Source organism: Argopecten irradians, chromosome 1 (genome assembly GCF_041381155.1).
Source record: "Argopecten irradians isolate NY chromosome 1, Ai_NY, whole genome shotgun sequence".
In the NCBI taxonomy this organism is placed as follows: domain Eukaryota; kingdom Metazoa; phylum Mollusca; class Bivalvia; order Pectinida; family Pectinidae; genus Argopecten; species Argopecten irradians.
In genome coordinates, this window is record NC_091134.1 from 53763897 (window position 1) to 53790039 (window position 26143).

Sequence of the window (26143 nt, forward strand, 5' to 3'; positions counted from 1 at the left end):
AAAAAAGTTGAATGATTTTAATTGGTAGACCGGTTGTGTATGCCTTAAATGATAGATCTATCGACACATTCAGAGTTTTAACATTATGAGCTGTAGAAAAAAATGTTAAAATTATTATCAATATCTAGTCACAAGCCTACTGTTGAAGGATATAATAACATACCAAATGAAATGTATTGCTTATTTCACTACTTTTGTAAATATATTTTAAATAAAATGTAAATCATAAATATAACTGTCTTTACATGTAGCATATTCTTCCACTATTAGCACGAATTTAGCATGTTATGATTTGATTGTTAAAATACTTTATTCTGTTTATGAAATCTTCGTATTTTTGGAGTTGTAGAAGAACAGGGAAAATACACATTCCTGTCGAGTGCCCCGACCAGGAATCGAACCCGGGTCTGCGGCGTGAAAAGAAGCATGCTCCATCAGCTGAGTGACAGAGACCGTATTTAACACTATTTACAAGCCACACCGACCCACTCCTTTTACAGAGTAAATAAAGAGAATGGTAATAATAATCTAATACTGTAAAATAAAACGTGGCATACCATATAAATGTGTTCTTTGGAGGAGATAAGAAATATTACATACATGTACTGTTTGTACAAGATTCTAACTTTGATGTATATATCGCTCGCTTTGACATGAACAGTTATAAAGTTGTTAAGGATATGACCCAATATTGTCTAATTTGTTCTTGAGTTCAATATTTCTTTTAAGTACCGACCCGAAACATACATAAACAATATATATGTGTTTCTGGTACCGACGTGTGGTACAAACAAAATTTATGTCCTGTTGAAGGATAAATCTTGCCATTTATAGAAATGGCATAAAGTTAAATTATGTATGTATTATGAAATCTAAAGTCTCAATTTCATGTCGGAGAATATTTTTGGTATGAAAGTAGGACAAAATTTCTAAAGGTTCTGTGCTATTTTTACTAAATATAACTGCACCACCCTGCCATGTAACTGAACTGTATCCCGCGCGAACGACAGAACATTTACTTACTAACGAAGTTTTCTGAGAGCATTCATTGGCTTACTGTACCGAAAACGTTGAGTCATGTATAATAAACTTCAAGAAATTTGAAATGACTTATGATGTTCCTATGGCAAGCCAAGTTACTTTTTATTCTTTAATTCCGATATGGTGAATTCTATTTCCCGATATCGGAAATTACTTTTAATTTCTGATATAGGAAATTCTAATTCTGATATCGGAAATTCTAATTCTGATATCGGATACTCTATTTCTCATATCGGAAATTAGAAAACAAATTTCAATATCAGAAATTGTTTTTCCGACATCCGATATCGTCGGAAATTCAAGTTATTCTACCATGCAAATAACGAATGCTCAGAGTGAGAGAGAATTTCTGATATCAGGAATTGCTAAGGTTACCCGATATCGGGAATAGAATTCCCCATATCGGAAATAGAGTATTTCAGATCAAAATTAGATTTTTTTCGATATCGGAATTAGAATTTCCGATATAGGAATTAGAATTTCCGATATCATAAAGTTAATTCAGATATCGGAAATTTCAATTGTGATATAGAAATTTTAATTCCGATATTAGAATTAATAGAATACAAAGTAACTTGGCTTGCCATATGCTCCTGCCGTTTCATAATTAAGAAAGACTATCGTTCATCAAGTATCGGCAGCATTGAAAATGTCACGATATAACAGACAACAAAGGGCGATAACTCTGTCATCCTAAACCCACCAGGGCATTTGGAATATCTTTTGTAAACATACATGTATATGTCCTTTTACCAAACCCTTTCAATAATTGCTTGCAAAAGGGCTAAAACAGACAGAAATATATTTCTGACACAGTACACTAAAGGATTTATAAGTGAAATACGTCCTTGCCTGAGTATCATATACATGCATACACTACATGTGAATTTGTGGCAACCAATACTTTATCAACGCACGTAATTGAAGTAATTAAGAGACTTTATCGATTCAATTATGTTTAGTAAATATTGGTAAAATGTCGTGGGAACCCTTTTCGGAGTGAAGACGTGCAACACTGCATGTCCCTATTTCATCAGATGTCACACCTTGACCTCAAGGTGTTTTAATATTTAAACTGAGTCAACATGTGCGCATGTTAGCAATGAGTCTCGGAATTAGAGATAAGATCTAGGTTATCATATAATGATTTCCAATGCAGACATTTTGTCTCGAAATGAACAGACACGCATGTTTATTATTTAATTTATTAGCGGTTATGGTTGCAAATACACGTATAAGTGTAAAAGACATAAAAAAGCAAGTTTAGACGAACCCCCCCCCCCCCCAAAAAAAAAAAAAAAAAAAACACATTCATTGCAATTGAACCGGGGATGTATACTACATATTTCAATAGCCACAGTCACAATTTTAACACTAAACAACAATTTTGGAAATATTTGAAGAGCCTCAACTTTAGGAAAAGTTTGTTTTAAGTTCTATTACACATCATTGTAAATGAACTATACTATCGGTATAATTGATGCTTAATTGTACTTAAAATATGTCCGCCAAGATACTATTATATTCATAGAAGAAACACATTTAAAATACAGTATAAGTTTTCCAAATTAAACTTAAAGCAGGTGCCCTTTTGTTCGGGCCAAATGTCTTTAGATATTATAATTATCTTATTATTCAATATTTCGATATATTATTGAAAACAATAAATTGTATTTTCTGCACATATCACTGACTGAATAAATGGTAAAATATGGCGAAACTTTAGATGGATGATCCGATCAGACCTAACGCTGGAGAGAGGGGAGTCAAGGCTAGGACTACACGTCTCACCAACGGATGAGTTACCGTGCGCAAGTGTGGTGACGTCATTGAGCGAGTAATGGCGGAGCTCATTCACTCGGATACTGATCACCAGCAAGGTAAAATAGTATATACCGGTCATTTGTGGCCATTTAGACTGTTAGTCACACGGTAGATATTTTACAGACAAACCCATATACTCATTTGTATGAGTAATTATGTTAAATATGGACATTCATAGTGTTTTATCACGCTTTTATCCCAATACACAACCCGTTTGCATCTCTGTTGATCTCAGCAATGTGAAATTTTATTTGGTATGACCTCGATGGCCCTATTTAGATTTAACTTAAGACCTTTAATTTTTGTTTTAAACAGAATAATTGAGTGGCGTTAAGGGCAACCTCATTATCCATATTTCTTGTAAAGAATTTCTTTTTTATATTTACATGTGTGTCGGGTTGTCGATCGGTCATGATCACGAGATGTGATTCGATAGAGACCATGTTTATAATATTTAGCTACTGTATGTGTGGTTAGTACATATCCACTGACAATCGTTTTAAACAAGTCCAATGCACGATCACTATGGTTTGGTCGTGTTGATATTGTATTATTCATATTACACGTACATGTACATGTATAACTATATTCGTTATCCTTGTATGGTGCCATTCTGTCTAAGCACGATTGATTTTACAAGCATGTTTCAAGAGACTTTAAAAGTTTCAGCAGCAAGCTGAAGCTCTTGGGAAATACCATGGATGTCTACTAGTTTAGACCTACAAACTCAAATTGATATATTATTTCGCCCTATTTATGTGGGTAACAAGTTCCCAATTACATTTGTATGGTGTACCTGTATTAATTATTTTTACAAAATACTAGTGTAGCGTAGTTGGACTGGGTCGATCATCGGTGACAGGGTAGTACAGTCGGTAGAGTACTGGGCTAGTGTTCAGAGGGTCCCGGCTTGGTATGCCGGTCTGGCCGCTACATTTTCTTCTCTCCTGTTCCACTCATAAATAAATTGATATCTACTTCATGCAAGACGACACAGGGTCTTGCATTAAAAATAAAATCCAAAATTACTTGCATAAGTACAATATGACTTGTCCAAAGCGAATGTCGCCGTAATCAGCATATTTTGCTTTTTTAGATGGGGTCCAGACCCCTGATTAACATAAGGTTTTGATAACTATAGATTTAGACAGAAAATGACATATATAATATGGGGGTTTCGAGATCATAAAATGATGTAGGTAAAGTACAATTTACCATTGATTAGTCCCACCTTCCAGTGATTATGCCTTCATCATAATTGACGCAAGTTTCATGACGCAAAAGATGACAGCATAATCACCGGATGGTGAGACTAATCGACGGTAAATGTACTTTACCCACGTCGTATTGGGATCTCGAAACCGTCAAACTCTCGTATCCAAAATAGATAGGGAGGCGAATTAGACATTAAGGCCGGTTTTGACATGCTAAATTTAATACCTTTGTGACTGTCTAGGTCATGGATATATACACTTTCCTCCATGCAACATACCAGTATATATATGGTACTACATATCTCCTGCTGATAAAGGTCTAGAAATCATTTCCGTGTAGTATTTCCTGTGGAAAGCTTTGTGGATATTTAAAGAAATGTTACTTCAGTATTTATTATCAGATGATGACTTATGCAAAAACACCATTTGTTTATATCTCAAACTAATGAATTGAGCTTAAATTAAAAATGCTCTTTGATCATCGATCATCACACACACATACATACTGGTATAATTCATAAAGTGTCAGACATATTGTATTAGCTAGGACAAGGTATACAGGATTGGCCTAGATTTGTTTACATCGTCTAGAAGGAAATCAATTAATTGAACATTGATTATTAATGATGGCATATAAAGAATGCCTTGTTTTGTATACCGGTATATTGGACTTCATGAATATTTAAGAAGGAATTAATTATTGGTTTGTTTAGGAGTATGTCATTGATCATAGTGCTGATCTGGTGTTTGGGGATCTAGGTATACTAGTGGTATCATATATTACTATTAGATACACTAGTTCATAATCATATTAGTATTTTGATATGATTTTGACAACTGTCACACAGGAATGTATTCTGTATCATGAAACAGGGTTTGCTCTTGGTATACCATAAATAGGGTCCATCTCAGATAAAATAGTCCTATAATTTGAATGGACTTTCAGGAAAAAAAGGTGGAGTCCTTTTCATTTTTGTGCTTAAAATGGCGTAAACAAAACTCTGAAGAAATATACAAATCAGGCATGGCTCAAATCAAAGCCTGAAAAGAATAGCCTTCATCTGAAGTTATTCCTAGTTTAGAATGAGTCTCCATCTGGTCATTGTCCTAAATTTATTCTTTGTCATTGTTTCTTTCCTTATTTATACTATTAATTACACATGTGGTATAAAGCAGGACACTACGAAAATATTTATATTTTGTACATGTAAAATACACTTGTAATTATTTGTTTTCTTGGTAGCAGTATGTATGCATGTGATTATTTTTTGACTTGATGGCCAATATACCATGGTTCCTGTCCTTTTTATTGCACTTTGTGGTAATTAAAGAGCTAGGACTGTAACAGTGTTAATAAGTCACCATGACAGAAGTAAGCACAATAAAAATATAAACCCAAGTGTCCTTCACATTCACCTGTAGGTCAACCTCAGATAACATGGAACAGAATTGGTAGTTTATTATTATAAGTAATTTACCTAAACGCTTGATGCTGGTGATTGATGACTGCAAAACACCTGTGTACATACAGGGGGGACTGCTATATTGATCATTAATTGATATATATACATTTATTATATGAACATGTGCATGTGTATTTATTTGAACATATGACCTTCATTGTGCCATATACAGAAGGTTCACTGATCAATTTACCTGTATATTTAGCCAGGTAATATTTTGTTTCCTTCCTTAACGGTATGATGCACATTAGTATCTGATGACATAATGCAGTGCCTGGTGAACTTTTACTCTTAAGGTAATGAGTACTTAACTATTAGGTAAACGTGACAGTCAAAGGTCAAATAAAGGTCGCTAAATCATGATCATTTGCATTTGCAGTATTGTAAGTTAGATATTTTTTCCTTTCTGAACGAAAAATATAGAAATTCAGAGACCTGCTTAAGATAAATGTTATTTTCTACATTAAGTTTGACCTCTGCATACCACACCGTCCATTCACCTCCACATGCAGCGTATCCTTACCTGTATATATATATATATATGTATAAGATTATGGTGAAAATGCAGTCTATGTGAATTGCCATCAGCATTGTAGTATCTACATTTCAACAATACACAGAGAATGATAAGCTTTTTCTTTCTCATGTGTTAGATCTAAAACTAAGATGTGGACACATTTGTTATTGTCCTAGTACTACAGGCTGCAGCTGACATGCTAAATGACCATGGGTATTAACCAGTCATAGAATTTAATATGTCAGTTAATTAATCATCTGTGTTCTCCAGAAATGATGATGATTGCTGATGACAATGGCAGTGACAATGACAATGTCATGATGATGAGTGTCTTTGATGCTGCTGCTACTGTTGTATGTTGTTGCCGCAGCAATGCTACTGTTGTAGCCTGGATGATCATGATTGGTCATCTTCATCATGATATCAAATGATATTTGGCTCACTATGATATTAATACTGCTGCCGATGATGATAAGCACATTTCACTCAATCAGATGATTTCAGTGAGAATTAATTTGGAAATCCTTTTGGACGCTAAATAGTATATTGTACATATATACCAGTGCTGCAATTGTAAAACTATTGTAAAAGTGGAATGAATCAAACTTTAATTTTCACACTATAACAACATTTTTGCGGTTAAGTATAGTACACATATAGGTACAGGATATTTAATACATGTTAATGATGAGATTCACATCCTTCAAAGTACATCCCCTTGTTGACGAGTGATCTATGGCCTGAAGTCAACACACACACAAACTAATACTCTGAGTGATGGAGCATAGCAATTCAATCCACCATCAAAGGAATTTGTAAATAGAAAGGTCTCACTCAGATGGAGAATTCTTTAGATATAGAAAATTATAGCCTGCCCATCCAAATGTGTCTCCTTAATTAAAACTTTAAATAGGTATTAGCCTACAGCATGTTTGGTTTACCAAAGTATTGAACATATAAAAGTAAATGTATCTTGGTGTAAGAACATGTACACTTACAGGGTGACTGATGTACCGTATTTTCCCTAATGAGGGCGCCGGGCGCGGGTAAATGGCCTAGGGGGGCGCCGTTATTTGAGACCATTTTTAGATGTTTTTTTTCTGAAACAGACTATAGTCATCTTGCTTTTAGTTTCGTATTTTTCTGAAACTTACTATAGCCAAATTACGTTTTGAAGTCAAGTAAGTATTGAAATTACATAATTATGAAGAAATGTTTGCACCAGAAGTATTAAACATTGGTTAAATATGTATGTTTCACGGAATTTTGGCATTTTATGCTAGCCTGTTTGTTTACCATGCGTACACAAAATGGCGGACGGTGCTTTCGATCGCTACTTTCGTTTTGTGGCAGATGGGAAATACCGACAAGAGCACACAATTAAATGCTTAGAAATGATAACATGCCTGTTATTTAGTAACCTTTATCATAGACATACAGTAAGTATTCATAAAACCTGTATAGACATCGCTAAAATGTTGTTGCCAGTTAGTCTTCATCCATACACGTGTGTGGGGCATTCAAGTGACACGTTTTGTTTTGAACATGGAATTCTCGCTGTTTCTATGTGTAAACACTTGGCAAAGATGTCCTAAGTTACCCAGTGCAATACATTTATAGCTGATCGGATATCTGTTAAGCATCAGATTGATGTGAAACAGTATTTTATTAGCGTCTGCAAAGACAAATCGTCACAATCTGGCACAAAAATTGTATGAAATTAGCTGATTTTTTTCAGCAAAAAACGTGGGGGCGCCCTTATTAGAGGAGGCGCTCTTAATAGGGAAAATACGGTATGTTGAACAGGTTTGGTAAGGATGGTTAAGAGCTAATTCTTCAGTGATGCAGACTCAGAAAATAGCATTTAATGTCAATGCTAGTTGTTTTAAATACCTGCAGTTGCTTTCTTTTATAAGCAGATACCTTCAAACTGAAAAGAGTTTATACCAGACAATCATCAGAGGGATTACAAAATATGCAGTATACAGTGTATTAGTTTATTTGATAAATTACCCGGTACAAGACCATTTCCGCCTGGGCAATCTATTTATATAATTGATGTCATATTTCGTAATAATGCAACCAGGTACTGCTCTAATATTTGTTAATGGCCTGTTTGTTCATCCAGAGCTTTATTATCTGTATGTCAGACTTGACAAATGAATGTTTGTTAACTGTACAAATTCAATCCAGCTGTTTTTTCTGTGTGTGGGATATTAGGTTGGTTTTATAGTGAATCATACTGTCACAAAGTGGAAGTCGTTAATGTCTGGGATAGCCATCACAAGGATTTTTATATGCACATATTACCGTACATGACATTATGTTCACATGTTCTGAAATATATACAATGCTGAAGTAGTTGTCAGAATTTTTCATGAACTTGGAGATATTTGTTCCATCTATACCAAGATATGGTAGCTATAGCATATTCTACCTTGTTGAGGCCAGCCCAGATAAGATGCGAACAAGTGCCAAATGAAGAGGTTGTATCACTCATCGGTCATATTTTATGTTAGCTGTAGTATATATCTTTTAGTTTTTAGGGAGAAAATATGATTTCCTGAGTACTCTTGGGCCCCAATTACCGCCAGGGCTGCTGGGGGTTGCTTGCCTGACAGTAAAACTTGCCAGGTTATAATCACTAAATCAGAAGTGGCCAGATGCTAGAATCCCTTTCTGATTAGCATAGCATCAGTATCATGGACTACTGTAACCTGCTGTACTGTGATGGAAACTAAAAGACTATTAGATATTCAATACATCTGTATACTTTAGTATTCAGTCTATATTTCACAGCCCAGTGGATACACAAATCTGTTCTAGATACTCACTCTACAAAGTGTATATTTTGTTTGTAAATTACACCAGTATAGTGTCGAGAGAGCTTTGTAATTTTCATATTAGATGACAGTCATGGCACTGTAAAAGAATTGTGATAGTATATCAGCTATGAAAACTTTGATAACAATCTACTGAAGTAAAGATTCATCTGAAATATGAGAAATGTTTGGTAGATTCTTAGATGACATTGTCCTTAAATGTATTCTGTGAGTTGACCTATGATGAGTCTATATTGGGATCTGCTAATCTGTGTAATGTTTTCCCCAGGCCAGATAAATCAGCACTTGATTGTCCTAACCTGGCGGTGGTCAGGATAAATTGATGACTATCTGTACACCTGAGGTAAGGCTGGAGGTATCAGGTGTTCAAATCAATCATGTCAATCACTGCACAGGTCAGTCTGTCAGGACCAGGGGCTACCTGGTGCATCATACTTATTTCTGCCCTGTACGTTACCTATAATGTTGGTGTAAGTGTTAATTTATTAGGGCTTTTAGTATTAATAATACACCTTAAAATAAGCTAGGTCACAAGCTAGGTCACAGAATTGTATGGCCTGATTGGCAGTGATTGCTGCATGAATTGTGACACTACCAGTTTCTATAACTGTATATGTGCTTGATAATAATATTTGATATTCAGATTGACCAATGGTAAATTTAATGATAAATTTCGAAGTTGTTATTGCCTCCTTGAATGCTTGCATATTCATGCATTATCTGTATTTTTTATCGTTGACTCCAGCTTGAATTCAGACCCCATTTCAATGTGTAACTAAAGCTGCTTTGTGAAAATAGTTTCTGGTACATTGCTTACTGGGACATACAGCTACTTTAGATGGTCACAGAACTTCTATTTGTGGGCTGTTTTGAGGTATTAATGTTCATGAATGATTTAGGATTGATATTACTGGTGTCGGACCATCAGAAACTATCACCTGAGACTGCATGGTCTAAGTTTGGTCAGCTCTGATGTTTATTAAAAATGGTCATTTGATGCATCAAATTTGAATTTTTGATCAAAGAGAAAAATCAAAAGCAGAACTTCCAGAGTTGGTTAGCTTAGTGCTTTGATAAAAATACAATCAGTTTTAATTTTCTGATATCATAACCTGGAAAAAAAGAACAGATTTTCATGTTAAGCTAATGAGACTTACTGGTGGAGGTGTTCCATGCGTAATGTTATAGCCTGTCATGAAATGGCTAAAGGTGGCATACATATGTTCATGTCAGAGAAATACAGGGTCTATACATATAGAGCTGTCAAAGGTGTATCTGTGGAACCACAAGGTATCTACGGCCAGAATGGCAGTCCGACAGGCTCTTTGACACAAATTGTGGCATTTCATCATAATTATGTTATCGTTCTCACAATAGAATTGATCTGGGATGAAATATTACTGTACAATCTGTAATTATATTAACATGTGCCAATGACAGATTTATCACACTATAATAGTATATAATCTGTGGGGCTAGATCATTACTGTACATTGTCAATGTGACGACTTGCTTGTTTCGTGATCCTGTGACTTATAATACATCATGCCTTGCATCATCAATGGCATCTCCCATGCTCTAATTGAATTAACCAAGTTACACAGTTACAGAATCCTATATTGAATTAAGCACACATCAAGAAGCTATCAATTATTGAAAGAGTCAGTGTGGAGACCTTGCTGTTGTGCAATAGAGATGGCCACTGCACAGAAATTAACAGTCACCGGAATTGTGGCCCCATTCAGGAACTTAACAGTCAAAATCATGTGATAATGGGGTCAGAAAGTTTGGATGAGGGCAAGATTGCAATTTTTGTCTGAACAAAAATATCAAAATTGTTCATATATATGAATTTGCTATCTTAGAAAAACAATAAGATTGTCAAATTTCATGAAGTAAGCAGTATCATGATAAAAACAGGATAATTTGAGTTTAAGTTAATTAGCTCAAATGTGATGTATTTATGTGCGAAATTATTTGTCTAGCATTAAACAAGTATTCCCAAGTAAAGTCATTCTTCAACTAAAGTTGCATTTTCCATTGTTAGCATTATGATGGAATGAATGATACAAGGATAAAAGATTCCTTGAATGATTCATAAGAAAACGTGCAGCAGATAAAAAACCACTCTTTATCAGGAACCTAACAGTAGATAAAAAGTGATTATTGATTGAGGCTGTGGTACCAGAGGTGATGGCTGCCATTGACATGTAGATTGACACCGACCATCACACGAGAGACAGATGTTGACAACCTAGTTATGTCTCGCCACCATCATCAGTTTCTCTAGTGGTACCTGTGGAAGTCTCGTTAATTCACCTGGTGTAACACTACCCATCGCACTACAGTCCAGGTATGTGGTGGTATGTATACATAGGTGTAACAAGGTATGGCTGACTGACGAGATATGGAATGTGTGGCCCAGGGGTCATGGTTCATGGTTGGGTGTCCTCCAGGTAAGAATCCGTCCCATTGTCACACCGCAGTGTGTCGTATGTAGGACTGGGTTATGATCTCGTCCTTATAGTTATTGCTGTACAGGATATTCACCAACCCGCCCATCCCTGACAAGACAGCGTGACCCGTTTCCATGCTCTTTTGAGTAAGAAGAGTCAGGGAGCTGTGGTAAAGCATAATATTTATACACATTTCGGAGATCTGAGCCCACTTCCTACGTAATGTAGGTCACCAGATCTATTATCATAATTACATATAAAAACATATGTTGTAAGTACAAATGTGGGTAGACTACTTTTCATAAGAATGTCTTCAGGATGTTTTCAAATCACTCAGGTGTAGAATTACCTGAAAAACTGTCAGTAACGCAACACTTCATAAGAATTTCGGCCTCTCCTTCACAGTTTTAATTTGAGGAAGGAGCTGTGAAGACTTCAGAATTTCGTTGGATTTCTACCAGTTTCGATTCAACAGTAGCAAGATTCATCAATTTCGTTATTTCAAAGTTCTCTTTTTCTTCTACTGTGTCAAAATCCTGAGAGTTTCGTATATATTGTTATTGGAATTAAGCCTTTGTTGGAATACCATGGTTCGGATGACAGTTGAGACAGGTATGTGCATCTCATTTGAATTGATCATTATGTCCAGTGACTTTAAATAGTGATTACAAAATGCTATAGCTATGTGTCAAGGTTTGGAGCGTGTTTCCACATCTCTTGAGTGTCTTAAGCTTATGTCATTGTAGTTCTTGCTCTCAAAACAGTTTTGAAGATAGTTTCTCTTACCGAAATGATGACATAATTAAGCCTTACCAAGTTACTGGTGAACGCCTTATCAAGATGTGAATTCATTACCATGCTGCGATGCAAAATAAAGTTTGCTTTGTCCTTGTATATTTTTTTCAGGATCATGAACTTGAAGCAGGTTATTATTACTATGGCATGAATAATTATAATCTGGCATGCTCCATGCATTCTCAAATTGAATACCAATAAACAGGATGATTGTTTTTAAAAACTTTTCTGTATATAATTACATTCAATTTTATTAGAAAATCAAGAAAATCTATCATATTGTATTGGGACTGTAGATCTAATGGCCCTCTGCTTGCTATTTGATAAAGTTAAAACTTATAATCATGGTTCTGCCATCAATATATTATCTGTGAGGATGTTTAGATTTATCAGTTATGTAGTGTTTTTGTGTTCTGGAATCAACATTATATATATTTGTAACGAAAATGATGAATGCGAAAAACTCATTATCATTGAATTTTAAAACAGTTTGGAATTTTTTGCCATTCATAGACTTTAGTTGTTTGTTCTTCTGTACATGTGAAAACTTTTAATTTGATGTTAAATCTACTCAATAAATTCCTTGGTAAAGAAGTTCATAAGTGATTCTGTTTAGCTTCAAAAGAAATAGGGTACTTTGACTTAAAGTGCCCTGAATAAACATTTAGAGCCAACAAAGTATTGCCCCACCTATCGGAAGTGATTTGGTCAAACTTGAGGTAGCAATGTCAATTTAAAAGACCGAGATACACACTTTGTTAATGACAGCTGGTCCATTATGGTCATCGTAGGGGTGAGCAGGATATAATAACACTGACTTGGCAGGTTTTATGCATGAATGATGTACTTTAAATTGAAATAACAGAGAAGACTCTTTTGTGACATTTAAAGATCCTTCCTTGTCCGGTCCAGAATTATTTACACAACTCGTTCAATTATGAATGCCAGGGATTATTGACAGAGAGATTTTCAGTGACTTACGTTGGATTATGGATACGTACACACACAATTGGTAACATGTTACTGTATTTTATGCTAGGGTATAGCCAAGCAGATTTAAGATTTATAAATTGACATATTAGCCTTTGATGTCTCCTGATTTCAATAGGTAATTTTCTGTGATTGTTTTTAATATTCTACTGTATTGGTGTTGCTCAGATCGATATATAAACTTATGCAGTGTTTGTTCCCATGTTTCAAAAAAGATTGTTCTTTAGAAAACGTTGTTTGCCCCTCTTCGATCAAATACAGTTGCATTGCTTGTCTACATGTTTAAGAATAAAGATTTATCATGCTAAAGAAACATTCTTTTTGCCTTCCTGGCTCAAATCATATTGAAATGGTCCCCATGTTTTTGAACAAAGATTTATTGTAATGGAGTTTAAACATTCTGATAGCCTTCCCTGACTCCAATCGTTCTGTCTTTGTCCTTTCCATGTTGGCTTGTATGGTCCCATACTGGTCCTTTGATGTAGTACCTGGTTGACAGTTTATTGATCTGGAGTCTTATTAGAACGTGGTAGGTGGACACCTTGTATCATTAGTGCTTTCCTGTTTCCTTTTATTATTGGAGAAGCTTAGCGGGTTATTCAGGTTATCTTCCGACATCAGTCAGCTTCAGTGGCTGATACCGTCTGCGTTAAGGTGAAAATTGTAATGAAAGTTAAATAAAGGTGAGATGTAGTATCTAATAAATCTAGTTTCCATAAAGAGGTCCAGTGACCAGGCTGATGGGGATGTCAGCGGGATATAGTATGTGATGTACTGCAGAGGGATATAGTACTGTGAATTGTTATTAAGGCTGGTCCGAGGCACCAGGTGTAGTCAGGTATGTAGCTGTGTGCATGGTGTAGCTGCTGAGGGTTAGGAAAATGACACTATCAATTGCCAGTGTTATATATAAATACAACTGATATCAGCTGATGGCCAGAGTTAATATCATAGTGGAGAAACAATGAGGAATCAAGAAGATTAAGGTGAGGATGTGTGAACATGGAATTATCTACAGATTTTATTTTCATGTGAGATGGAACATGGATTATTATCAGGGCTGAGGTATATGAGTATCCTCAACAAATGTTCTCTTTATTCTTGTTATCAAGGAGACATTTTGAGAAACAAACACTTAAAAAAATAATAAAATGAAAAAGGATATTACCAGGTAATGGAATCATCTCCCTTTTAATTGATAGACATTTGGAGAGCATTTCTTTTGACATCATGGTTTGTGAAGGTGTTATTGTGTTGGAAACAAATATTGTTTTATCATCAAGTTATAAACTAAAGGAAGACTGGAGGGTGTTAATTTCCTAAAAGGCTTTAAAATTTTGTCACAGAGGATCAAAGGCTTTGTATATCTACTTGCAAATTTCGAGATTAATGGTGGCTGTTTCATGACGGCAGTATGAAATGTACCTATTCCGTGTGAGGTGGGATTAAAAATACTAAGTCCTAGTGCATCAAGCCTGATGACCACTTATGGAATATATTGATCAATGTTCCAGCCACCTCTCATAGTGTAAAATGTATACATACACTCACGACCAACTCTACCTCAGACAACTGCGCACATAGATAAAACTTACTACATGGTGTTAGATATATAGTGTACGAGGCAGACACCTAGAACAGCCAGAAAGCTTATGTGTATGCTGTAATGTTATTTGTTGGTGGTATTGAGTCTATAGGAATTGCTCCAGCATCTGGTATGTCTGGAATGTAGCCACATAGTTTCTAAGATCTGTTTATTTACTTTTCCTTGGACAAATTTGCTAACAAGATTATAGTATGACTCCCTGGTCTACAAAGTTGCTATTTTCCTGAAAAATTCCCAGTCAAGATTGTGAGATATACCCTTTATAAAAGTTCACAAGAAGTAAGAGCTGCAGGTTAAAATTTTGAGGGAAGTGCTTTTCCATGAGTATAGCTATCAGGTGGTGGTGTTTACATGAAGTTTCAAAAGCCAGATTTAGATGATAAGATAAACATATCTGGAAGCCATTAGTGCTAATGTTCCAAATTAGAAAAAAATTTCCTAATTTCTCTTTCATTTATGAGGTATTTTATCACCCATTAAAATTATCTTATTGATATAATTCATAAACACACCCAACTTTTCTGGCTGCCAATGCAAACTTAGTGTATGTGATGTTGTAGCTTGGTATTGAGTCATCATCAAAATTACCACACCTCATTACCTCGTTAATGTTTTACTGGTACGGTGGTACACTCACATTTTGTCAACTCTCCATCTTAGTTATGAGTAATAATTATTGTATACATTGTATTTTGTATACCACTTACTGTACACGTTTTATGCTCCCACTATGAAATGGAGGTGGGACATAATAGCATTATTTACACACGTACAACACATTTCATACAGGGGAGGCTGTCCTTACATGACCCTACATGAAGTTTAGCCTACCAAATCAACAAATTAAAAAAAAAGAAAAATTGTAATAGTGTTAACCATGTCCCTCCATCCTGTCGTGTCCCAAATACCATCCTGCTTATATAGATTTGAGGCAGGAGCATTGTTGACAGAGATCTTTTTGGTGATTTCTTTTCATATGTAACATTACTGCTGTGCATCTTAGACTGTCCCACCCTTTTGAATAACATTGAATAATGCATACAGATTTATTCGGTTATCCTTAGCCTAAGAAACATGTATACTCTCCAGAATGATAGATCTTACATACCATTATTGCTGTTTCTAGGTCTAGAATGAAGGGTGGTTCTTAGATAGATGAGTCATACACGTATAGATGCATAAGGTACTGAATATGTGGCCCATTTCCTGTTTAAAGTTTGTTATGTGCCAGACTGTGGGGGTCAGCTGTGTTATGGTTAATCTGATCTGCATGGCGGGACTACTACACTGTGGTCTGTAACCTCTGGGGGCGCTAAGGTAGGTAATTATGGTGTCTGGAGGGTGGACTCTGTACAGACAACATAGGCTGGCCCACCAATCATATAATCAGGTGCCCTCTAGGAACCTAATTATCTGGATTATTAAATGGTCACTTTTAATTACCATTAATTACACCATATCCTGTCTTTATATAGAAAGTGTGTATAGACTTATACAGTAATGTGTTAGAATGTGATAATTAAGGAGGTTAACACTGATCTGTCAGATGATGTGAATATTGCTAATTAAAAAAAATTCCTTCAGATGTTCTAACACCTGATTTATTACATTTAGTATAAAGTCTGGATCATTTGTATCAAACAATTAGTACTAGAAGTACTTCTCTGTGATCAGGTACACTTGCTAGATGAATACTTGGCACGCAGAAGATTTATATTTTCGCTTGTTATACTCATTTGCAATGAGTATTTGCTGTAATGTCATTCTATACTTGAAAAGGAAAAAGAAATTTAGGAAGCTCAAAAAACAGATTCAGTCCAAGACATGTAAGTTTGATTCTCAGCTTTTTATGAAATTATGTATGATATGAGCCTTAATTGCTCTTTAAGTGAATTTCAAAACTTCCAGATATTGCTTAACAATTAATTGATGCAAAAGTGAGAATCATACAGTTCCAGTCAAGAAAAAATGCATTTTTAGACCCAACCAATCAACATAAGAGATTTTAAAACAACTGCTTGTATCCGGTACGTAAATGAACACTGCATATTTCTAGTTATGTTGCACTGTTTATAGTTTCCTGTATGCATTCTGTAAGATGTGGAGAATATGTACAGCTGGTGGTACTGGTCACATGACCATGTTATGCATACCTACTGCACACATGTTGGTGGCTACAGTGCTTGATTCATCCTGAGAAGGTGTCAATATGGCTTACCATCAGTGTTTACCCAGGGTAGCAGGGTACATGATAAGACCAACAGTTTACATTACGTTCCTAGGGAAGGAAACGGCCATTTCCAGTTTACATTATTTTCCTTTTAAGTATGTCTCGGATTATTTGTGTAGCGCTCTGGAATATGCCAGCAATCTTTCCTGTTGAATCAAGATTGCATTTGTAAGGATCTTTCAACATTTTGTTGGAAATGCATTATCAAATCATAATGGATGTGAGATCAGGGTGAATGACTGTTAAGTTCTTATTTATTAGGTCTGACAAGCCTATTATGGAATAAAGGTTATGAAAATAAGCAATATAGATCAATGGATGGATGTAAGAGGTTAAAGGATTTATAATTGTGAAGTTATGGACCTGACCAGCCTCGGAAATGAGGAAACTGATCAGACACTATGTCATCAGTGACTGTAGCAGCTGTTGGATGACATAGATTATACTGCATGACTTACATGGATGTAATGATTATCTCATAAGCTATATACATTGTATAATAATTTTAAAAGAGAATTCAAGATTTTTGTCAACTGTACAATAGATCATGTCTAGATTGATAACCATACCAGTGGACACTTTTTAGTATATTATATTGATTAAGTTTTAGAATAACATGACATTTGATAAGATGTCTAGAATTATGAAAACTAAAAATACCTTCACATAGAATAACATGACATTTGATAAGTAGTCTAGTATTATTAAAACTAAAAATACCTGCACATGTACCCACCTCCATATAAAATGAGATTGGGATGAGACATGACAGACAAGGGTATTAGACACTATATGTCCCCCTTCCCTCATTTCATACAAGAATTTGAAGCCATCACTAATCTACGTACTGTATTGTTATATGTAAGATAATTGAATATCATTTCTAATAGAACTTTTATTTATGATATCTAATATTATTCTTAACGTGGATTAATTGATGGTCTCCCAATTTTCTTTCTTTAACAATATATACAAACAAGCTTATTATTTATTTGCATTGTACATAACTTATGCATGACTTTTCATGTACAAGTAGTTTTGATTTTCCATATCAATGCCGAACTTGGATACCTATATGTGAGATCAAATGATTTTATTCTAAATATTAGTTGTTTTTCTCAAAGGGGACATCTAAGTTATGAATTTTTTATAAGCATTCATATTGAAAATATTTTTTTTTTTATATTTTCAGTGTATTTTTCACTTTGATATGCACATTAAATAACACTGTTTGTTGTAACAGTGTAAATATTGGTCACAGTGAACTAATTCTTACGACACAGAATGTAATGTAGTGTTTTTGGCAAATAAACGTCTCTGACCTAATTATAACACAATAGTATTGACTGTTGTGTTATATGTGTGTAACTGTAAGTAATTAAATGCTATGAAATAGTTTGTGGGTGAGAGCCCAGCTGTATAATCAGCCATACCAGATAGGTTACCAACTCATTAGTGGAGTGATGTGGCCACATCACAAAGGTTAGGCATCACACCTGGAGTATTCATGATGTCTCCGCTAGACCATCCTATACTGTAAATGTGTATATTTTACCGTTTTTGGCCAGAAATAATGTACAATTAATATAAAATGTTCTTGTACTAATCACGTTTTCTGTATATTGTTGATGTAAATATCAATGATTAGGAATTGATGCCCAAAGTCATCATTATATCAAGTTGTTCAGTCAATTTCATCCTGAAAATTTGACGTGCAGAAATAAGTTTTTACACTTTGTAGATGGGTTTCTATTTTTTCTTCTCCATGAAAAGATTATAAATGTTACTTTATTGTCCTTATCTGACACTCTGCTTTTTGTGTCGAGGAAATGAATCATGAATTTTAAAAAGAAGCCATAACATTTTTAGTGATCAGATTCAACAGTTGACTGTTAGCCTGATGTCATTTAATGCAAAAATAGCTGAGGCTGTATTATGTGTACACTGTCAATATATGGTAAAGAGGACTGTAGACAGACTGCTAATCTTACCACTATATCTCAGTAATAATATACAGTATACATTATTATACAAGCCCTTTGCCTAGAGGTATTTAACGAAATCAATAAAATTTCATTACTGATTTATGGAATGAGTTTACATTTTATATTTGAGAAATTAATTGTGCTTCATTTATAATTTCAGATATTAAATATGAAGAACCGGAAGCTCCTGTTGAATTTGGTGGTCAGTATGAAACAAAACCGAGTCTGGATATGAATATTTCTCCAAAACTTGACGTGGATTTTAACATGTCGGGAATTACCACAATGGACTTGAGTACAGAAGAGTTCTATGAGAAGGGAGATAATCAGAACACAGATAATAAAGGTGATGGTGATTCTGCAAATGAGGTTGTGGATATGGATGTATCTGATACCAATCCCCAAGAGCCAAAAAAGAAGTCATTTCTAATGACTGTACCACTTGACGATGGTTCTGGGGACAGTGGGAAAATGACCGATAGTGTGATGAGTATGTCCACTACAAGTAGTATACAGGGGTCAACAAGCTCTGGCAAAAAGAGTCCCAGTACTGAAAAATCAGGTGAGTAGAACCTCTAGACAAAAGGGTTCAAGGTCAAAAAAAAATAAAAAGTTTGGTGTGTGTTTGTAAACCCTTACAACAGTTTTTGCTTTATAGAATACATATATTTATGATATAGAAATGGTTTTTCATCAGTTATCAATGATCAGGTCTCCAATATAGAAAATTTGTTTCTGCACCATAGCAAATTTTATTTTTTGCAATTCTTACTGGCATTTAAAAAATAATTCACCTTTTGATTCTGTTGAACATCATGGCTAATACTACCAAAGAATTGTTGCATTTTTGAGAAGTAATCAAATTATACTATATATATTGTTTAGCTTTCATTGTGAATTTTCTATCTATTTTCTTTTATTTATATTTTTCATATTTGTTCATAAAGCAAACAATTATTTCTTTGTATATATTATATGTATTATATGATAAGAGCTATTTTCCCATATATATATATATATGTTCACATATGCCCTTTTTGTTTGAATTCCCCATGGTTTCACTTGCTTTTGGGTTATAGTCCTGAGAATAATGATTTATTTTCTGGTGGTCAAGAAAAGAATTTTGGACATTGTTGCAGTGCAGGGCTGCCGATCATTTGTAATTGTCAAAAAAACAAAAAATCCAAAAAACACTTGCCGGGTATGATGCAGATATTCAGTTCAAAGCAGAACTATGAGCATTCATAAAAAATAAGATTTGAAGCTTTGAAAAGTAGAAAAAGTCACTGCTAGATTTGGCTTAATGGTTATAGTGCAGTTTGGCTTATAAGAAAAATACTGCAAATTTGGATTGGTAGAATATAAAGAAAATAAGGCGTAGGTTACTAGGCCAAAGTTGAATCAAATGCTGAATGATTTTAAAACAAATTTAATGGCATTAAGTCACGTACCATGTGATACCTGATAACATTTGTGCAGGATTATTGTTTCTGTTTGTGATGGAATGATGTCAAAAGATGCTATCCTGTGCTAACATCATTTTAGCGGAAAGATTACAAAGAGATACGTTCCTCACCATTGGAATTACTAGTTCCGCACAAACGTCATCAAGTATCATGTGGTACATGAAATAGTCCCATTGTATTTGGAATTTTTTAACCAGACTATTTTGAAATATGTTAGAACTATCATTGAATTTTAGTTGCTATGAGGATATGAACAAATAAAGTCTTTCTTGAAATTTTATGAGAATTACTTACTTTATTGCACCATGACAGACAGAACCTGTGGTGTTTTGATGAGTCTCAAATAAATATAAAGTTAAGACCTGTCATTTCAACTAATTCGGATATTTCTGGTACTTCTTAATTTCTGATGACAAAATGTTGGTAAAATTATTAACTCACTAATTTGATTGCAATAGTTAGTTTTGTTATTTCTTGATTTTGAATTGTACTAATATTAAACACCTGTCAGATTGCTTTTTATCAGTAGATGTATGAATTGGGTGTTTCAACAGGCTATACCTTGGTGATACACCTTTGTATACATGAACGCCCAAATTTTCTTGGCAGCCCTGCAGATTAGTATAGATATGAGGTGTGAGAATATTTGAGAAATTTCAAGCTAACCAGTTGGAACTGTGATGCTGAATTGAAATGCTGTGTTTTTCTCCAGGCCAGCAGTTTATATCCTATGGAAGAACATACATGATTGTTAACGGAAAGATGGTTGTCGGCAAGTAATCACCAATATAATCTGTATCAGGATAAATCATATTCCTTATTCTCTGATTAAAGTAATTGTGGTGGTTTCTTTATTTTGTTATGTTGGTTGGTTGGTTTAATTAACATATCGACAAAAAGACATTGATCTGCTCCTGTTTTTTTCCTTATCTTGAATCGTCGTGCCTTCCAGGAAGTATTGATTGATCTATGTTAGCAGGACGTTTTATGTTTAGTATCGCGTATGGTAATGTAAACTATTGGTCGTCCCACATGTGTGATGTTTTTATTTCATCATTTAACAATCATCTCATCTCGAAAACCTCCTCTGTGTACAAAATTGGAACCAATTTCTGTAGGTCTTCAGGGTAAATTCTGATAGTTCAATCACCAGCGATTCAGTAGCCATTCATGGCACTGAATGCAAATTAATCTGACATTGTGGTTACGGGAAATATGTCGAAAAGTGGGGTCGGTAGGGTTAGAGATAAAACAATGTGATACCAAGAAGTAAACACTACAAAAACGTTTAAGATGATCGGTGTGTTTATGGTATATTGGGATAAGGACCTGAGCTGGAGAAGATCAGTGTCTTTGTGGTCGTATAACCCCTACACCCCAGTACAACATAGCTAGGCCTTTTAGTGTTTTCCCGCTTTATGCATGGGCGTTGATTTACCTAGAGCTGCCTGCTGCATGCTTGTGTTAATGTTATTGATGTTAATGCATGTTTAGATAAAAATGTCCATCTTTTCACCCATCAACATATCATAATCGCTTTCTTAACTTCATGGGAATCTTAAGGGATTGTTGTTTTGGGCAAACTGCAGTACAAAAAAATAGTGACTGAAGCTTGATTTAAAAGCATTGATAAATATATGAATGTTGTTTTGGATGAAAAGATGATATGTAATATTTTAGAGTGTATTAATTTGCATCAATTTCTGGCAAAATACTGTAGTTGCCAAAGGTTTGCTGAAAAGGTTAAAAGATTACCTGCTTAGGTACCTGATGAAGCCTACAGTTGTGAAGACTTATTCATTTATTGTTGCTCTGTGTTTTAATTTTAATTGCTGTTTTAGTTTTCTTTCTTTTTTAAGATTTCTTCATTCATCAGAATTTGTGTTATTTCTTATCATTGATATGGTGAGAGTAATTGTAAAATACAAATAATTCTTTCTGATTATGGTTAGCTTGGTTAAAATGTTTGTATATGATTAGATTTAATTTAGATTATTATTCCACTATTGATGTCTGTAATGATGTGAAAGGTGTAATGCATGATATTGTTTGATAGGATAACACATATTTCGGCATATGTGTTGAAATGTCATGCAAAAATTTCTATTGTCAAATTATGGTGGTAACAATTGCTGGTATACATGGTGGAAAAAAACAAGCAAATGCACAAAAAAAAAAAAACATTCAGAATTTCTGTTTAAAGATGCTCCACCGCTGACTAATGTTATTTTTTCTTTATCAAAAACAGCAGCAGACGATTTAGTATTTTTCTTCAGTTACAAAAGTTACTTACTTTACACCATTACCACCATTGAAAAGTGTGAGCTTCTAATTTTACTTCAAGTTAAAAATAATTAATTGCATCCCGAACAAATTCCGTGGCACTATATCCTATATGGAATGAAGTACAGATTGTGCATGCACCAAAGGAAAAATAAATCATTTTATATTATTTTTTTGTGTTAATTAGGCATATATATACACGATTAAACACCAATTGTTGTTCAAATGATGAATATCATTTATGCTCTGTTGCCGGTGGAGCATCTTTAAGCAAGGCATTCATATTGAATAATTTAACCATTGAAATCATCTGTAAATAGATTATGTAGAAACTTGTACAAAGCACTGAAAGTATTCATCTGCACACTTGAAACCATTAATGCAAGCTAGTGAGAACTTCAGTTGCACAAATTTTCATGCCAGCTAGTTCGCTATAAGGCTATAAACACTCTTTTAGGCAGGGATATATACATTACATGGAAGATTTGTTATACGCATTTCAGTATGAAAAATTCATTGCAGCTTGATACATTTTAATATTTGATTTTTAGTTTAAATGTTTTGAAGAAGAATTTTATCTTAAGATATGAGTCATTTATTGATTAAATATAAAAGGCAAACTTTAACATTTTATATGGTAATTTTTGTTCTTCCTGCTGTAACTGTCGAGGTATCGATCTCGAGACATTTCATGTGCAACAGGATTTATTTGACTGATAGGAAATAAGGTCTCGGGTTATATGGGAGGCTAGACAGGTCTACTGTATATAGGTGTCACATGTTGTAACTCTAACAGGCAGATGCATGATGAAAGGTGTCAGAGATACAAAATGCAATGTTTCGCATATCTGGAATGACCTTTCTTAAGATCATATTTCTATGAGAAGTCATACAAATATTGATGTTCCAAAAGTTGCTACATTCAATGATACAACAGCAACTTGAAAAATAAGTGTTGGGCATGTTCTGTGTTGCATATCGGATGTGTCTTTGGAATTCAGAAATCTTGCTTGCTGTCAATTACATTTCATCAGAGGACTATAATGTGTGATGTATTGGAATATTGTGTATCTTGTGGTAATACAGATTGATGCAGATGGCAATATCAAGTTTGGTCTAGAAAAGAATTTTTCAGTTAAGTTTTGGTCCAAGGACATTGACTTTTTGGTGAAATCAAGGATTTCAGTGCCATATTTTGATCCATCAAATTGACTTTCTTTTGAATTGAAGGATTTCTCTCTGGCCCAGCCATCTGTAGGTTCATCAAGATAGACTTTCTGTCCCAAGAAAAGGATTGTGCTACCTTTTGGTCCATGTAGATAGCCACTGTGACCAAGTGAAGGATTTCTGTACCATTTTTAAACCCATGAGAGTAGTCTCCTTAGGTGCAGGAAGGTAACATCCTCATGAATTAGCCAGTCAAAACACACAGAGAGGTGCTTATTTATTTATTGTCTGGTAAGTGGAAGTCTAATAGAGGAGACTTAGTGCAAGTCACTGAGGACAAGGTTTATAAGGTAAGACTCCAGATTGTGTGTGGTTAGTATACATCTGTCTAATGTTCATGATATCCCATTTTGAATTTTCAAACATAAAATCCACTATCAGGTCTAGACAAGTGTTTGTGAAAAATTACAAATCACATTATTGAACAAGAAAAAGAGCAACATTGAATATGAATGGTAAAAAAGATGTACCAAGGAAAAATCTTTTCATTACAAAATTTGCAATTTCAAGAAACATTACAAATGAGATGTGATGGCTTGCTGGTTATCAGTGGTTTTAAGTGCCTGTGATCTTAGGTAATGTTGCTTCATCTGTTGTTTTTATGGCTTCTTAAAAATTATAATGTCCCATGGTCTGCATGGTTGCTAAAAGGTAACTAGAATAAAGTGGTTTAATAACTGTGACAAGACTATATTACTTGATTCTCTTTAACTCAAAAACCTGCTTTCACTGAGAAATTCAAATGTTTTGTGATATAGAAACTACATCAGATAGATCAGGGATTAAAACAATATTACTAGTAGTATATATCACATGGTAAGATGCTTCAATAATATGAGGATGCTTTGTTTTTGCTAATATCCTTACTTTTCCAATTGTCCTCATTTTCTTTACAGTCATAAAAGAGTATAGCAAACATGCTGATACTATGAATTAAGTAAGAAGCAGCTCGTTTAGATGTAATAAAAACCTCATGAAATTATTAATGAGCTACCAACATCATACAACTGTATACAAATGTAATATGTAGAAATTGACTGTGATTACATTTGATATGCAGAGTTATCTGTTGTAGGCTGTTAAGCTGTTACTCCTGTACATATAAGACGATACAGTGAATTTGAAGTTTATTATTAGAGGATGTACTCATTTTGTCAGATTTATATTTTTATCAGCCCCTATTTATTATCTTCTATATATCTTCAATAGTCGGTTAACAGTTATGTGTTTGTAAGAGGATGTACTCATTTTGTCAGATTATATTTTTATCAGCCCCTATTTATTATCTTCTATATATCTTCAATAGTCGGTTAACAGTTATGTGATATAACTTAGGATGAAACCCTGATTTCTTTGATATGGATGTTGGAGGTGTATAATTCGAATAGTACATGTACGTATATAAACTAAACCTATCTATGACATAAGGATATGACACCTTTATTGATATGCTGTCATTGCAAAGAAGATTATAGGTCTAAATATAGTGTCATATTCTACTTAAATTTTCCTCCAGCATTTTTATCAAATCTTTAACAGGAATGACAGGTGTTGCCAAAAGACCTCTGTAAATTACACATTAATTAATTTCCTCATTTTATGTATCTGTTTATGGTTCCACTAAGAAATCTTATAGTTGTTCCTTCATCAGGTGCATTCATATTTCACACAGCTAATCTGTACATAGGTGTAAGCTATGTATGTTATCAGCAAATGTAATGACATCACAGTGACATTAATGATCACATACCATAATGTCATGTTAATTCATTATGTATCGCTATGCTTTGGATGTTGAACATTTACAAATACTTAGCTATAGGCTGCAGATATAAAAGGCGGAAGGTGCAGATGTATGCTTTCAGGATTATAACAATTGCTTACATTTGCATATTAACGATATATATCATCAGCTTACAATATTATGAGAGCCAGAATACATGACCACTTGATGTATAATGTATTTACTACAGAGTTTATTGTACATACCATGTTACTGCCCTTCTAGCAACATAAACTATAAAACGCTTGTTCACTTGTGTACTTATTATCTAGATTCCCATGAACATTTCATGGTTATGTAACATTGGAGCAATTTGAAAGGTTTCTGAAACATGTTTCTTGTGTTTGAATGATTCATGTAACAGCTATCATGATAAAAGTTCCTAAAATAATCTCTTCTGTTAATTTCTTTATACAAGAG

At 34.3% G+C, this 26143-nt stretch overlaps 1 protein-coding gene across 9 annotated transcripts in view; it reads left to right on the forward strand.

Moving 5' to 3' along the window:
• The first annotated feature begins 2775 nt into the window (after positions 1-2775).
• The window catches only part of LOC138333234 (ensconsin-like), a 61053-nt gene continuing 37685 nt past the window's right edge, over positions 2776-26143 (forward strand). For 4 of the 9 annotated variants that reach the window (XM_069281483.1, XM_069281508.1, XM_069281539.1 and 1 more), the window contains exons 1-3: positions 2776-2921; positions 19125-19526; positions 21143-21202. In XM_069281483.1, coding sequence (XP_069137584.1) covers positions 2882-2921; positions 19125-19526; positions 21143-21202 — 502 coding nt within the window. In that variant the 5' untranslated portion in view covers positions 2776-2881. Of the gene's footprint in view, positions 2922-11605; positions 11971-14004; positions 14130-17005; positions 17148-19124; positions 19527-21142; positions 21203-26143 lie in introns of those variants that run through there. The other 5 variants (XM_069281501.1, XM_069281493.1, XM_069281533.1 and 2 more) reach the window with 5 other exon arrangements.